The sequence below is a fragment of the Podarcis melisellensis genome, assembly GCF_964234715.1.
Source record: "Podarcis melisellensis genome assembly, chromosome: 9".
Taxonomy (NCBI): domain Eukaryota; kingdom Metazoa; phylum Chordata; class Lepidosauria; order Squamata; family Lacertidae; genus Podarcis; species Podarcis melisellensis.
In genome coordinates, this window is record NC_138541.1 from 24791287 (window position 1) to 24805704 (window position 14418).

At 42.0% G+C, this 14418-nt stretch overlaps 1 protein-coding gene across 1 annotated transcript; it reads right to left on the bottom strand.

The window, feature by feature from the left end:
• Window positions 1–291: 291 nt before the first annotated feature.
• LOC309377259 (uncharacterized protein) lies at window positions 292–11263 on the bottom strand (the record flags this gene model as incomplete). The annotated part of the gene is made up of 5 exons (XM_081924248.1): window positions 292–577; window positions 4382–4490; window positions 5308–5366; window positions 7780–7876; window positions 11197–11263. The coding sequence occupies 5 exons, from the start codon at window positions 11261–11263 to the stop codon at window positions 466–468; spliced, it is 444 nt and encodes a 147-aa protein (XP_081780374.1). The 3' UTR covers window positions 292–465.
• Window positions 11264–14418: the final 3155 nt, after the last annotated feature.

Genomic DNA, 14418 nt, shown 5'->3' on the forward strand with positions numbered 1-14418 from the left:
ATGTCCAATATTTTCTCCACATTGAACCTATGCGCAAAGTTTCAGAGAGTTGCCCATTCAGGCACTGACAAGACCCATCCCTTTTAAGATGGTGGCTGCATGTGTCTTCAAAACATCTCCTGGCAATAATTCCTGTTGATCTTAGTGGGTGTTGTTTCCACTGACATGCTCACATGCCACAGAATTTGGTATTCTCTTGACTTCTGTTTTGAATTTATTTGGCTAGTAAGATGGAGCTTACCTTGCCCTCCAGTACACTTGCTGCAGCTTTCGGCAAAGCCAGAGGTCGCTCTCCTGAGCTGTTTTTCATTTCATTTTATGTGTGTAAATGTAACACCTTATGAATTACTTGGCTGGTGTGTTCTGACAGCTAAAAAGCATGATCATCCCCCCCCCCTTTCTGAAGAATGGAAAGAAAAGCAATTGTCCCTATTTGGATGGTGATTTATTGAGGGAACATTTTCCTTAAAAAGCAAAGCAAAGCAAAAGCGATTTATAGGTCCCAGGGTTATTCCCATGATGGTAGAGTTCACCTTTATTGTCCATGGCCGTCTTGTATGTGAGATCGTCCTTTATTCTGAACAACAACAAAAATACGGCAGAGGTTTTCCTTCTTTCCTTTGACCAGCCATGAAAAACCTGAAACCTGCATTGACTATACATGTATACCAGTTACAGGCACTTTGGATATGCATGTTGCTTTGTAATGACCACCCACTTTTGTCTCTGGCCCCATCCACCACTGATGCACAGCCCCCATAAGGTTGCGCACAAGAGAATTTGGCACTCTGGATGAACAAGGTTCCCCACATCTGGCTCAGGGGAACAGCTGGGGAAAGCTCAGGAGGATTGGCCAGGGGGACTTAGAGGGAACAGCTTCTTGTCCCCTAGTCACCTGCTCCCTCTGCCTAATAGTAGGGCTGGGCCTGTTGGAGGTTGCTCCTAATTTAGCTAATTCTAGATTGTAACTTCTAAGAACCAAGATCTCTGGGGCAGCCAGTGCAGGATGTGCCTACAAAAACACAGTCCTGGAGCACTGATGTGCTATGTGTGGGAGGGGGGCATTGTAACAGTGGCCCTCCTGCACAGCTGGATAGACAAATGGGAGCAGCATGAAATCCCAAACCCCTAAATAATAGATGTCTGAGGAACGAGGTAACTTGATTATGCCCAAGTTGATTTGCCAGGGAACTGCTCCTCTTTTCTAGAAAACAGGACTATAAACGTATTTCCTTGTACTTACAGGTACGGAATAGATCTTCTGCTATGCTCTTTTGCTGAAAATACATACAATGTCCTCCTTTTAATTTCTCTTCAGTTTTTGTTAGATCTTTAATTTCCATGGCCTCTGTTGAACTGAATATTTTGTGAGGCAAATCTACCGAATGATACAGACTGATTACTGAGTGGTTGGATTGTGGTTTGTATTTATTTGTTGTTTGTTCTTATTGAGTTTAATTAATTTTCTGCTGAAAACTTCAATAAAGATAATTAAAATGGGGTGTGTGCAGTCAGTCAGGTCAACAATAAAAGGGGTGGTGGTGATAGGGGCTCACTACAACCTATCAAACCCTAGAATCCTCCTCACATTGTCTTTTTGTTTATTCATAGTAACCCTTAATGAAATATGGGAATTGACTTGCATATCACTTTGATGATTTTATTGCATCAGGGAGATGGCTAACTTAATATATCCAGAAGTTAAGAACATGTCTACTTGTTATGCCCCCTCCCGGACAGGTTGACAACGTGTGCTTTAAAGTAAGTTTGACTGTGTTCAATGGAGATTACTTCCAAGTAAATATGTTTAGGATTCCATCTGAGCATCACAACCCTATCCCTATTTATTTAAAAGTAAGTCCCTAGTAAATGTGTTAGGATTGCAATCTTAATATATGATTTTAGTTATTAGTTACACCACAGGTAGCCACTGAGATGCCCTCCAGATGTTGATGGACTATAACTCCCATCATCCTTGGCTGACTGGGGCTGATGGGTGCTTGAATCCAGCAACATCTGGAGGGCATCGTATTGATCATCATTGACTTACATTTTATCTTTGGATCTCAAGCTGCAATCCTGCACTCATTTATTGGGGAATAATTCATTTTCTTCTGAGTAGACATATGGGATGGCATGATCAATGTCTCTTCTATATAGGTTTCCTAAACATTCAAATAATTCTAGCTACAGCTCTCTCTTTTTGTAACTTTCTTCTATAATAATGGTAAAAAAAAGATTTAAAAGAAGTTCATGTACACAAACAAAACCCCTTGTTTCTTTGTGAACAGAAATATTTTCTTTTTAAGTCTATGATCCCCCCCCCCAAAAGGATGCCACATTCTCTTGATTTGATGTTCATGTTATCTTTTGTATTTATAGAAAAAATATCACAGGGCATTCTGTTTATTTACAAGGGACTCATGTGTATTTTTATAGCTTTTCTGCTGTCATAATGAATTACCAGCAATAAGCAATGCTTTGTTGGCCTCAGTGAAAATCAAATGAAACCCAGCAGGAGTTCCCAAAGTGCATTGTCCAAGTGTGTAAAAATGCTGCGTTGATGACAGATCATACTGTTTTTATTAAAGCTGAGAACACAGACTCTACTTTGCTTTTTGACCCTAGCGCTTTACTGTCAAGGTGATTTTATTTCTACAAATTTCCCTTCTGCAGGCCTCATCAACGATTCACCATAAAACATTAGACAAATTCCCATCACCTGTATGTAATTAAGGCTGGTTTGGATGTGCTGCTCATGACAACTAAGAAGATGTTTTTCTGCTTTGTGTAAAAAAGAAATCCACTTAGCAGTGTTCATTCAAGACACAATGTCTCCTTGTTTTAGTACCTGCTTCCTTTCATTCCTTTTTAAGCTGATAAGGACATCAGGGAAAAGGTCTTGAATTAATGCACTAGTTATAACATTTACCCGCAACTGGGAAAATCTGCTTTTTAGTTTTGTTGGGGCAGGGAATGAGGAAGAGACTAAATATCTCATTACAAACCCACCAAGATGTGATGATTCCAGAAAAGATGAATGCAACACATGGCACTTGTCTACTCTGAAGTAAGTTGTAGTAAGACTTACTCCTAGGCAACTTTGCATTAGAAATATGGTCATTTTCGATTGCAGTTATCTTCTCTATTTCTAATAGGTCAGGGCTTTATTTCTAAAAAGAAGAAGTGAGAGATTGACGGCGCAGTCCCTCATTCAGAGTCAATCACTCTGAACCCACATATATCCTTACATGTAAAGGTACAGATATTTGGAGGACCTCCTGCAGATGTCCCTGTCATTTGTTGCAAGGATGTGACGACATGCAGGAGGGTCTTCTCAGTGGTGGCTCCCCAGAGTTTCCTCTGGCACCTACTCTGTTTGAAAAACATTTCACCCCAAGCAGTGGTGTAGCTTGGGTTGTCAGCAACTGGGGCAAGGCAAGTAATTTGCACCCCCTAACCTGTGGATTTGCGCCCCCTAACCCTAACCCTCAGATGTTGCGCCCAGTGCGGCCGGCCCCCCCTGCACCCCCCACACTACGCCACTGCCCCTAAGCCTTTTAACATTTTTATTTCCTACTGAAATGCAGTTCTTGATGCACTCTTCTGTTTAAATTTTTGACCATTTATATTGCTGTATATTAATTGCCTTTAGTTTTTATGCATTGTAAACCCACCATCAACATTTTTTGAAGGGTGAGATATAGTTAATTACACAGGGTTGGGGAAAAGGCATTTTACAGCCACCTTTAGCATGTTCTAGGGCTTAGCTTTACTGCTCCAGTTTTGTATATAAATGATGGCGTAAGTTAAGTTTTTAGTTTGTCAGAGATTGTGTCATTTAGTGGCATAACAGTAGTCTCTCTTATAAAAAGGGACAATGGGACAGACCTTGTCTTCAGCATAAATGTTACAAAAAGAAATGGTGTGAGGTGCTAGAGTTAAAACCTAACCTAGAAGTCATACTTTGTGATCTGGAAACTGGTAAATGCCAGATGTTATGGGGTTGGTTGTGGTTGTTGAGAGATGATAAACACCCCACACATCCTGTGTTATATTTTATTTTTGACAAATTTGCATCTGGAAATCTTGGATGAAAGAGCATGCCCACCAACTTCATCACATGTCCTCCAGCATTAATTGAAACTCAGCTTATAGACAACTTTGCAGGGGCGAGATCAGAATGCCACATTGTTTTATTATATTGAAATGTAAAGATAATGCTGTGGTGACAGACCTCAAGTTGTCATCTGGGAGATAATAGCTTGTTCTAATAGTGCTTCCCATTTAACTGTGTATATTTCTTTTAGCTTCCTAGATATGCTTGGATATTCTGGTCCTTTTGCTAGACGACTAGAAGATTTGGGAAAGGAATACTTACCTGGCAGGGGAGACACCTTGATCATTAGAAGATTCAAGAAATATTTCCGTCTGGTAAGACTCCACATCGTTCCAGGCAAGTCCAGGTCCAGGCTGTTTTGGCTGAGGCCCTGGAACAGAAAGTAAGTTCTGAAGCCGAATCCTTTGATTCCTGGCTTTGATGAATGCTCTTCTGCCTGTCATCGACCCTACTAAGCCTTGCTTCATGTCTCAGTTGAGGTCCATTGTGGGCTGGGGTAGAATCTGAGGAGGCATTTGTTTGCTAATACTTGACTCACTACCTATTTGTATAAAATAAGATTGGCTATCCTGTGGCTCTTAGCTGTTGCTGGACTCCATCCTCCATAAGCGCCAACCATCATGGCCAATGGTTAAGAATGGTGGGAGCTGTAGTCCAAGCACTTGTTGAGGGCTACAGGTTGGGCACACCTGGTGGAAGAGATCATTTAGAGCAGGTGGGACACAAATGCGGGCCTGCACAGAGCATCCTTCTTAAGTCTCAAATGTACTTTATTTATTTATTTATTTATTTCTTATATTTGTATACCGATGATGATGATGATAATTTTATTGTTTATACCCCACCCATCTGGCTGGGTTTCTCCAGGCATGCTTCCAGGGGGGGGGGGGGGAGTCAGACATTAAAAACTTCCCTTCCGTTGTGTAATTCTTTATCTCTCTGACATCTGATGGGAGGGTGTTTCACAGGGAGGGTACCACTGCTGAGAAGGCCTTCTGCCTGGTTCCCTGTAACGTAACTTCCTGCAGTGAGGGAACTACCAGAAGACCCTCAGAAGTGGACCTCAGTGTGTATAGAAATACAAGTTGAGAACACAAAATACCTAATAAAACAAAACAAACCAATAACCCCGCTCCCACAAAAACATTTCAAAGGCCGTAGAATGTTAATCAGTCAAAAGCCTGTACCTAAAAATATGTTGCTCAGAGTGTCCGCTTCAAATGATTGCACAGCCTGGCCAGAGCTGCTGAGACAAGATTGCCAGAGGGCATGGAATTAGCTCAATCTAAATTACCATGCTGACGGAAGAATTGCCAGCCTAACAAGATAGTTACTAAAAGGATACACTAATCAACACATAATAAAACTCATAGCACCAAAAAGCAGCTAAGTGTCTTGTAGACAGAGGCAGCAGTACAAGTGTTTAGTTCCCTTTCAGAAACAAACAGTGGAGGAATGTGTTTCTAAAGTGTGTGTAGACTTTATCACATCAAAGTAATTTCAGAGCAGTTTCCTACAAGCTGTAAAATAATACAGTAAATACAGTGTACCTACTGGGATCGCTTGTGCTATAGCTGTGATGCTCTATTGTTATGTCTATTGTTGCTGTTCTTGCCTTTTGCTTGTAAACTGCTTTGGGATTCACTTGAATGGAAATACATTGAATCAAATTAGATCTCTAAGGAATTAGATCTTTAAGGAATTATGTTCATCAATCATGGAGCTATGGCAATTTTGTTCCATGCATACCCTGGGATGGAGCATCAAGCCAAGGGAGAGAAGCCAAAGGACTGGGGATGTTGCAGTGGCATTTGGTCGAACTGGCTGTTGGATTTCTATCATTGTCACAACTAGCAACACTACCCAAAGGGCTGGGGAGGGATATTAAGGTAGGCTTTCCTGATGAGCACTCTGATGCAGTTTAGGAATCTAGGAAGCTGTCATATGCTGAATCAGACCACTGGACCATCTAGGTCAATATTGTCTATACTAACAGGCTCTCTAGAGTTGCAGGAAGAAGATCTTTTCCAGCGCTATCTGCAGATTAAATGCAAAGCAAGTTACTCCACCACTGAGCGTAACTGACAAAAATGAATTAATGTTTCAAAGGGGACACTAAACACCAACTGAAAAAAGTCAGGTTTTTTTTTTGAGGGAAAACGAAGCATAATATTAAAAAGTAAGAAGAGTTTATTTGCACAATTCCCATTAAAATAAAATATTTAGTGTGGTCCTGGAAGCCATTTCATATGTCAGAAATGGCATTGCACTATTGAGGACAAAGATACTGAAGGATATGAGATGGCCTTAACCAAACATACTAAAATCTGAGCTTGCTGATGGAACTATAGGTCTTCATTTCGGCAAGTACCTAGTTAATCCATCTTCCTTCAAGGATTTGTATGCCGGTCTTGGGATACAAGAAGCAGCTGCTGACAGAGGCTAGTGGAAAAGGAAAGCTGTGCTTTTCCTTTTACTTTGAGACTCCTGCTGGCTGAACTGCTGATGGAACTACTCTTCACCAACTGTTAGAGAGACATGCTTAGCCTGCTGATGAGACTACAGCTTTTGCTGATGAGCAGCTTGCTGATGCTCTCTTTGCTTAAGGATGCAGTAGTGCAAAGGGTCCCCTTGGTTTTTAAACACAGTCCTCCAATATCCATGCTTGAACATCATCTCATACTTTCCCCTATTAAATGTAATGCAAAAACCATGAATCCCGGCACCTTGGCCAAACTCACATCATACGTTTAAAGCGCTATGATACCACTTTAAACACCCATCATTTCCCCCAAAGAATTCTGGGCGCTGTGGTTTGTTAAAGCTTCCGAGAGCTGTAAGGAGATTCCATTCCCCCTCGCAGATCCCTGTCAAGAGAGATTGACGAGGAAAACCTTTCTGAGAATTGTACCTCTGTGTGAGGAATGGGATACTCCTAACAGCTTTCAGCACCCATAACAAACTGCAGCTCCCAGAATTCTTTGGGGAAAACCCCTGACTGTTTAAAGTGGTCTCATAGCACTTTAACTATATGATGTGAATGTGAGCATTGTGCTGTTACAAATGCCTGTCTCCAAAGTATGGATCTACATGATTACACCCTTTTATCCACACTGTTGCCAGCATTAAAAAATGCAATCATACCCTGCACCTCATGATGCCATGGTGGTGGGAAAACCCTCCATGTTTAAGACACAAGTTCTCAAGATTTGTACCTTTCAAATACAGTGGTACCTTGGGTTAAGTACTTAATTCGTTCCGGAGGTCTGTACTTAACCTGAAACTGTTCTTAACCTGAAGCACCACTTTAGCTAATGGGGCCTCCTGCTACCGCCGCGCCGCTGGAGCATGATTTCTGTTCTCATCCTGAAGCAAAGTTCTTAACCTGAAGCACTATTTCTGGATTAGCGGAGTCTGTAACCTGAAGCGTATGTAACCTGAGGTACCACTGTACACCCTTTAATCACATCTTCCGCCTGTCCCTTCTGACAGTATTCTGTGTTACTTCTGAGTAACTGACACAGTGAACCCTGTTGCAACAAGGGAGTGAGGACTGATATCCAGAGCACTTGCGTTCTCATGCTTTCATGAAAGGGAAATGACATCAAAATTCACAGACTGTTTGAGGACTGAAAATATAATTACCGATGAATAATTACCTTAACTCATTTAAATATACTCGAGGCTTTATGAGGCCTATCACCTTCCCTCGATGTCTGTGGGCAGGTGTGGGAAGGCACGCCAGCATTTCAAATTCTGTGGAAAGGTTGTGTAATGGGCAATGTCACATTAAAGGGCACAACAGGTGGTGGCCAGCTGGTAACCTAGGCAACCAAGTGGGTTAAGTTGTGGCCTTCTGAAAGAGTGCAGTGTGTGTACTTGGCTGAGGTAATAAGACCAAAGAGGCATGCAAGGAGATTTTCTGTGGAAGAAGATTTCTAGGCAGCCCCTCATATGCAACTATATGGATGGCAGCTGAGAAGGTACAGACCTCCAATGTAAAGAGACAAATAACTCTGAGCCCCGGGGGAAGAGACTATGTATTATTATTATTATTTAATTAATTAAATTTGTATACCACCCTTCATTTGTAGATCTCAGGGCAGTTCACAGCATAAAAATACAAGATAAAAACACAAAATACGTAACAAAAACAACAACAAAACAAACGAATACGCCCCCGTTTCCTAACACAGAAGCCACACCTTATTTTGTACACTTGTACAACATCATGCCCACTGTCTGCGGGCAGCTGTCCTAATGGGCATACATTTAGGAATACATTTAAAGAACTCATACCATTTTAACAGTAATGGTTTCCTCCAAAGATCGTGAGAACTGAAATTCCTTAAGGGCATGGAAAGGTTTTAGGAGACCCCTCATACAACCATAATTTGCAACACACTTAAACTGCAGTTCACAGGATTCTTTGAGGGAAGTCATGACTGTTAAAATGGTATGAGTGCTTTAAAGTATGAGGTGGATGTGATCTAACTGTCTGACGTTTCCTCCAGTAATTTTCCATATGTTACCAATATATGTTACTCTCTTGGTAGCCCTAGCTGACCATGAATTCCATGGTGGAGAAGGGACATATGACTCCATCCTACTTCCACCAGCCTGCTTAATTTCTATGCTAGTAGTCCCTTGCAGGCTGTGGGTTTCATGGGGGGAAGTCTTCTACGAAGGAGACAGATGGAGGAAGGAGTGCTCACAGTCACCCAATAATTTATTATGCATAGTTTCCACTGAATATGACTCACATGCTTGGACAGCACCTACACAATTTCTGAAAATGTAAGCGAACTTTGAGCTCATTGACAATTGCTTGTTGGATTGTGCTAGTATTTTGAAAATAGGAATTTTGAAAACAGTATTTGGGGGTGGGGTTGTTCCATTTGTTTTACTGCATTGTATTATCTTTTACTGCATTGTATTATCCTGCCCTGGGACCATATGGTGAAAGGTGGGTAACAAATTAATAATAATAATAATAATAGCAACCAGCACCACAATAATAACCTATTAATATTTGTTATTAATATTTATTATTAATATGTATAAGTCTTAATCTATTAGAACTGTTGGGAAAATGTTCCAGCCCCTTGCATCATTACTTGAGTGTAAAAAGCCCAGAAGTTAGTAGGATATTGTTCTGAGTAAGCATGTATACATAAGAAATAAAAGAAAAATGAACAAAAGCTGTTAAACTACCCACATGCATGCACACACACACAGGCACACACACATACACACACAACATTGTATTTATTTTGATGCCTCGATTGTGACCAGGCAGTTCTCTTGCTATTGTGTGTGTGCAAGTGGTAAAGCAAGGACACTATCTAGTGTGATGGCTTCCATTCTTATTTCTTCATGCCATAGAAGCTCAATTTTTAAAATGCATGGCTTTAAACCTATTAGGACAGGCATACAGCAACTTTGCACACAGATTGCCCCCGAAGTAAGTCTTGATTTTAGGACTAAGCCAAGCTGGCATGCAAGAGCAGTTGCTGTTGATCTTTTATACTAATTTTGGATTAATTGTGATCTACAGCGCTGCGTAAACATGCTAACCTAGTGCTTCAGCTTCGGCACAGCTAAACATTAATCCTTCTTAATGCTGTAAGTCAACTTTTAGTCCTTAGCAGAATTTACCTTAATCTCTGGCTAGGAAACTGACTTATTTACAAAACATAATCTGAGAGCTCCAGAATCTTAGCGGAAATGTGCACAAGAAGTGTTTTACCTATGCAAAATAGATATCTCTTTGGTGTCCTTTATTAAACCCAGCATTTGGAAATATTGATTGAAAATGTACTGAGAATTGCGGGAGACATATTTTCTAAATGATACCTTGCATGGAAAGAAGCCCTTTGTTTTTTCAATAACCTTCTCTAATAGTCTAGATTTTTTTTTTACTATAACCTTGTCATATCTAGAGAGATGTTTTGAAGGGGAAAATTATCAGACAGAAAGCTGATAAATTATTCTTCATCCATGTGAATAATTTGTTATGAAACCTCTTAGTTTTGTCCACGTTGTCCTTTCATTTGGACACGATAACACATTTTCTTGAAAGGCATATTGTGATAATATTCTAAGAGTACAACTCACAGGTCCCTTGGGGTCATAGGCTGTATGATGGCAGGTGGAGAGAAGAAGCCAAAGTCAAAGACTGGAGGAAAAATTCGAAGGGCCAATGAATAAGGAATAAATTTAGCAAGGCTCAGTTTGGAGGGACTCAGGTTGGAGGGACCAACCTGGGCCCTCCAGTAGTTCTGGACTACAACTCCCATCAGTCTCAGCCAGCACAGCAGCATAGTCCAAAATATCTGGAGAGATCTTGGGGAAATTGCAACAGAAACAGGTGTAGAAATCACCAGTGTTTGCTTATTTGTTCCATGTCCAGAATGGAAATCAGTTCAGTGAATACAATCACTATTCAGTATTGATGCCCTCGGTCTGCTAATGCTATCTAATTGCACACGCCCATTTGTGTCGTGTTCCCTTTGCATTGAAATGGATGGTATGGAATCACATAATAATTACATACTGAATCACATAATTAATTATGCAAGGTTGTGGGTGCTTTAGCTGAGATTCCTGCATTGCAGGGGGTTGAATGTAGAGTCCCTTCCAACTCTAGGATTATATGATTCTAAGGTTCTGTCACAGTGGAAAGTGAGATGAATAGCACAGTTTTTGTTGGTAGCTGAACTGCTGCAGAAGAAAAACAGTGTTTGCATGCAACATGGGTCAGGATGGAAATAGATGCCTTCGTACATCCCTATAGGCTGCTAAAGTCTGGGTCAGAGTATGGTTGGAAGTTGATGGTTGCAGAAGGAAGATTTAAAAAAATAAAAATAAAAATGGCAGGAGTTGGCAATTCCTGATCACCTGAAGACTGTTTTACGGAACTCTTAGAGTCTTAAAGTCTTTGTCCACATAGGCTATGTACATTCTGTCTTCTATACTGCCATGATTTCTCAGGATGGTGGAGAAACAGATCCAGCTACTGCCACCTCATATGCTTGATAGCTGTAAATCCTTTAGCAATGTACTAGAAGCTTTACCAGGTGCAGAGTGAGCACTCAGGATCTTTTTATAGAGGGTAGTTATTGAGCCAGCATAATTTGCCATGTTGTATCTTTATTTACTTCTGATCGGCTGCTCTCAACAGCCACACAGCTTCATCTGTGACTGTAGTTGGGAGTAATTTGATTCTCTCGCAAGGTGTGAAACCTCTTTATAGAATTATCCTTGCAACAAAATTCAAGCAGGTACATATGCAAGCTTGTCTTTTAAAGTTCTGAAACATATGTTAAAAGGTTAAGAAGGTCGCTTGAACAAGCTCCATAAATAGCTTTGATTTTCAGGGAAAGGAAAGTATTATGATTTCAGCCTCTGGAGTTCATAGACAGATAGATAGGCTTACCATCCTGCACAGTGCAATGAAATATGAAGATGTTGTTCGTATAAGGCCAAGCTTGTGTCAAAATTCCAAAGCATGACAATAATTGTAGATTAACTTCAGAAAGGCTATGCATTTAAACAGAGCAGCACCATTGACTATGATAAATTTCCCTAGCTTAGTCTAGTGGAAGTCCATATAACATGGTGGATGAAGGAAAGTGACATTTTGAGTTAAAGAGGCAGATGTAAATGCCTGATCTGTTGTGCACCCACAACTCTTCAAGTCATTTTCCCAAGTCATTTTCCTGCTAATACACACAGCTGATTGGAGTGCTTTAAAGGGTCTCTTATTTTATATTACTCTCAATCTTTTGTACCTTTATTTCTGGCAATGCCTTTAAATTATTACATATCATGGCATATTCTGCCCGCCATTTAAACCTTCTTTCCTTTTGTACCCTTTCTTTTTACGTATGTAGGCTAGGGGAGATCAATCTCTTATTTATCTGAAGCATTTTTTGCCCCACTTCTCAGCTGAAAAAGGCTCCCGGAGTGGCTTAGAAAGATCAGTAATTAGACAGCCTCTGCCCTCAGGCTTACCAACTAAAGACTATACAAAAGGAAAAGGGATTGGGAGAGAGGAGGAAAAGAGTGGATCTTGGCTCTCTGTTAAAAAGTTTCAATAATGACATGGTGAAATGGAAACAGTTCAATGAGAAAAGTAACTAAAAATCAGTGGTCTTTCAGTACAGCCTGTGTTTCTGTCGCATTTACAATTGAGTCTCACAGTACTTCAAAGTAGGCAAGGCTTCTGTTAAACTGACAACTTTGGAGTCAGAATGACACTATCTATTTTAATTATGGACAACAATTTGTAGCAGAATGTTTGGCAAAAAATATTGGTTCCCCCAAGCCTACTACTACATCTATTCCCTGCTGCCCTGCTCTAGATGAGGAAAAATACTAGTTGGATTATGTGCAAAAATGTATTTGTGATGGGACGATGAGCTGCTTGTGCGTAAAATGCAAGTCCCTCAGAGTTTGATCAGGTTTTCAAACCTCTGCCTGTGATGGAGCCCCTCCAGCATGGCTGCGTCAATCACTAGTAGAATCCGAAAGTGGCTGCTTTCGGAATCGTTTCCAACATAAAAGCTCTTTAACGGAAACACGTCGTCTGGCCTCTCGGCGTGACAGTTTCCGGCGAGGTGTGGGTGTCCCTATAGGAGGTCCTGAGACCTCCCCACTGTTTTCGCTGGAAGCGTCTCTGAGCCATCCCTCCGACTCACTTTCCCTTGGAGTTCTTGCTCGCCCTCTACTGGTTCCCTCTTCCGCTGCTACTCCTCTCTCAACCTCAGTGAGCCTTTGCCCCCCCGGCGCTTTAGATGGCAGTTCCCTGACATCCACCTCCCCTCCAGGGCCCCCTTCACCCCCTCCCGTCTCCTCCCCTACTGGCGGTGAGGAGGTAAAACCCCTGAAAGAACCTCCTTCGTCTTCCGACGTCGCGAACACTTCCCTCCACTTGTTGCTGTTCCTACTCTCTCGGTAATCTTCGTCATCGGAGTCCACTCCCTCTTCCAACTCCGACTCCGCGAACCCTTCCATTTCCTCTTCCTCATCGGTGGTGCCGAAATACTCCCTCCTAAACCTTGCTATCGGCTGAGGTTTCCTCGGGAACCTTTGGTGGAACGTTTCTGTTAAAACCTCGTCATTGACTTCCTCTGCATTCACCCAGGTGTTTTCTGACTCCGGTTCCCCTTCCCACGCCACCAAATACTCCACCTGATTTCCCTTCCACCTGGAATCGAGGATTTCCGCTACATGGTTGCGGCGTTCCCTCTCTTCCAAGGCTGGTCCCCTGACGTACTCCCCTTCACGTCCCCCCCTGTATGGTGACAGTAACGACCTGTGGAACACTGGGTGCAATTTCATGTGGTTGGGTAATCGGAGTTTGAAAGCTACCGGGTTGACCTGCTGAATGACCTCAAAGGGTCCCAATCTTCTGGGCCTCAATTTCTTACAACCCCCTTTGAACGGCAACCCTTGGGTTGACAACCACACTTGATCCCCCACCCTTATGGTTTCACCTTCCCTTCTGTTCTTGTCTGCCTGCTTCTTATATTGTGCCTTAGCCCTTTCTAAGTTGAGCTGGAGCTGATGATGGATCACTTCCATCTCTTCTACAAAATGTTCAGCCGCTGGGACGCTCCATCTCTCCCCTCCTTCCCCTGGAAATGCCCTGGGGTGACACCCGTAATTAGCCAAAAAGGGACTCATCCCTGTGGACACATTCTCCGCATTATTGTAGGCAAATTCTGCCAATGCCAACTTTTCGACCCAATCGTTCTCTCTGTCATTGACATAACACCTCAGATATTGTTGAAGAATGCCATTTGCTCTTTCCGCCTGCCCGTTGGTTTCAGGGTGCCGGGCAGTTGAAAAATTGACTTCCACGTGCAGCAAGGTCATGAGCTTCCTCCAGAACCTGGAAGTAAATTGTTTGCCGCGATCTGAGATCACCCTCAAGGGAGCCCCGTGCAACCTAAAGATGTGTTCTACAAACAACTTCGCTGTTTCTTCCGCTGTGACTGCATGTGAGCATGCTACAAAGTGGCACATCTTAGTTAACAGGTCTACTACTACCATGATGGCTGTTTTCCCCTTGGACTTTGGCAGATCCGTCATAAAATCTATTGATATCGCTTCCCAAGGCCGTTCTGGTGTGGGTAATGGTTCTAATAACCCTGCCGGCGCCCTTCTTTCCCCTTTGGCTCGCTGACATTGGTCACACCCTCTTACATACTCCCTTACATCTTCCCTCACCTTAGGCCACCAAAATTCCCTGGTAACCAACCACATGGTCTTGTGTTGTCCAAAATGTCCCG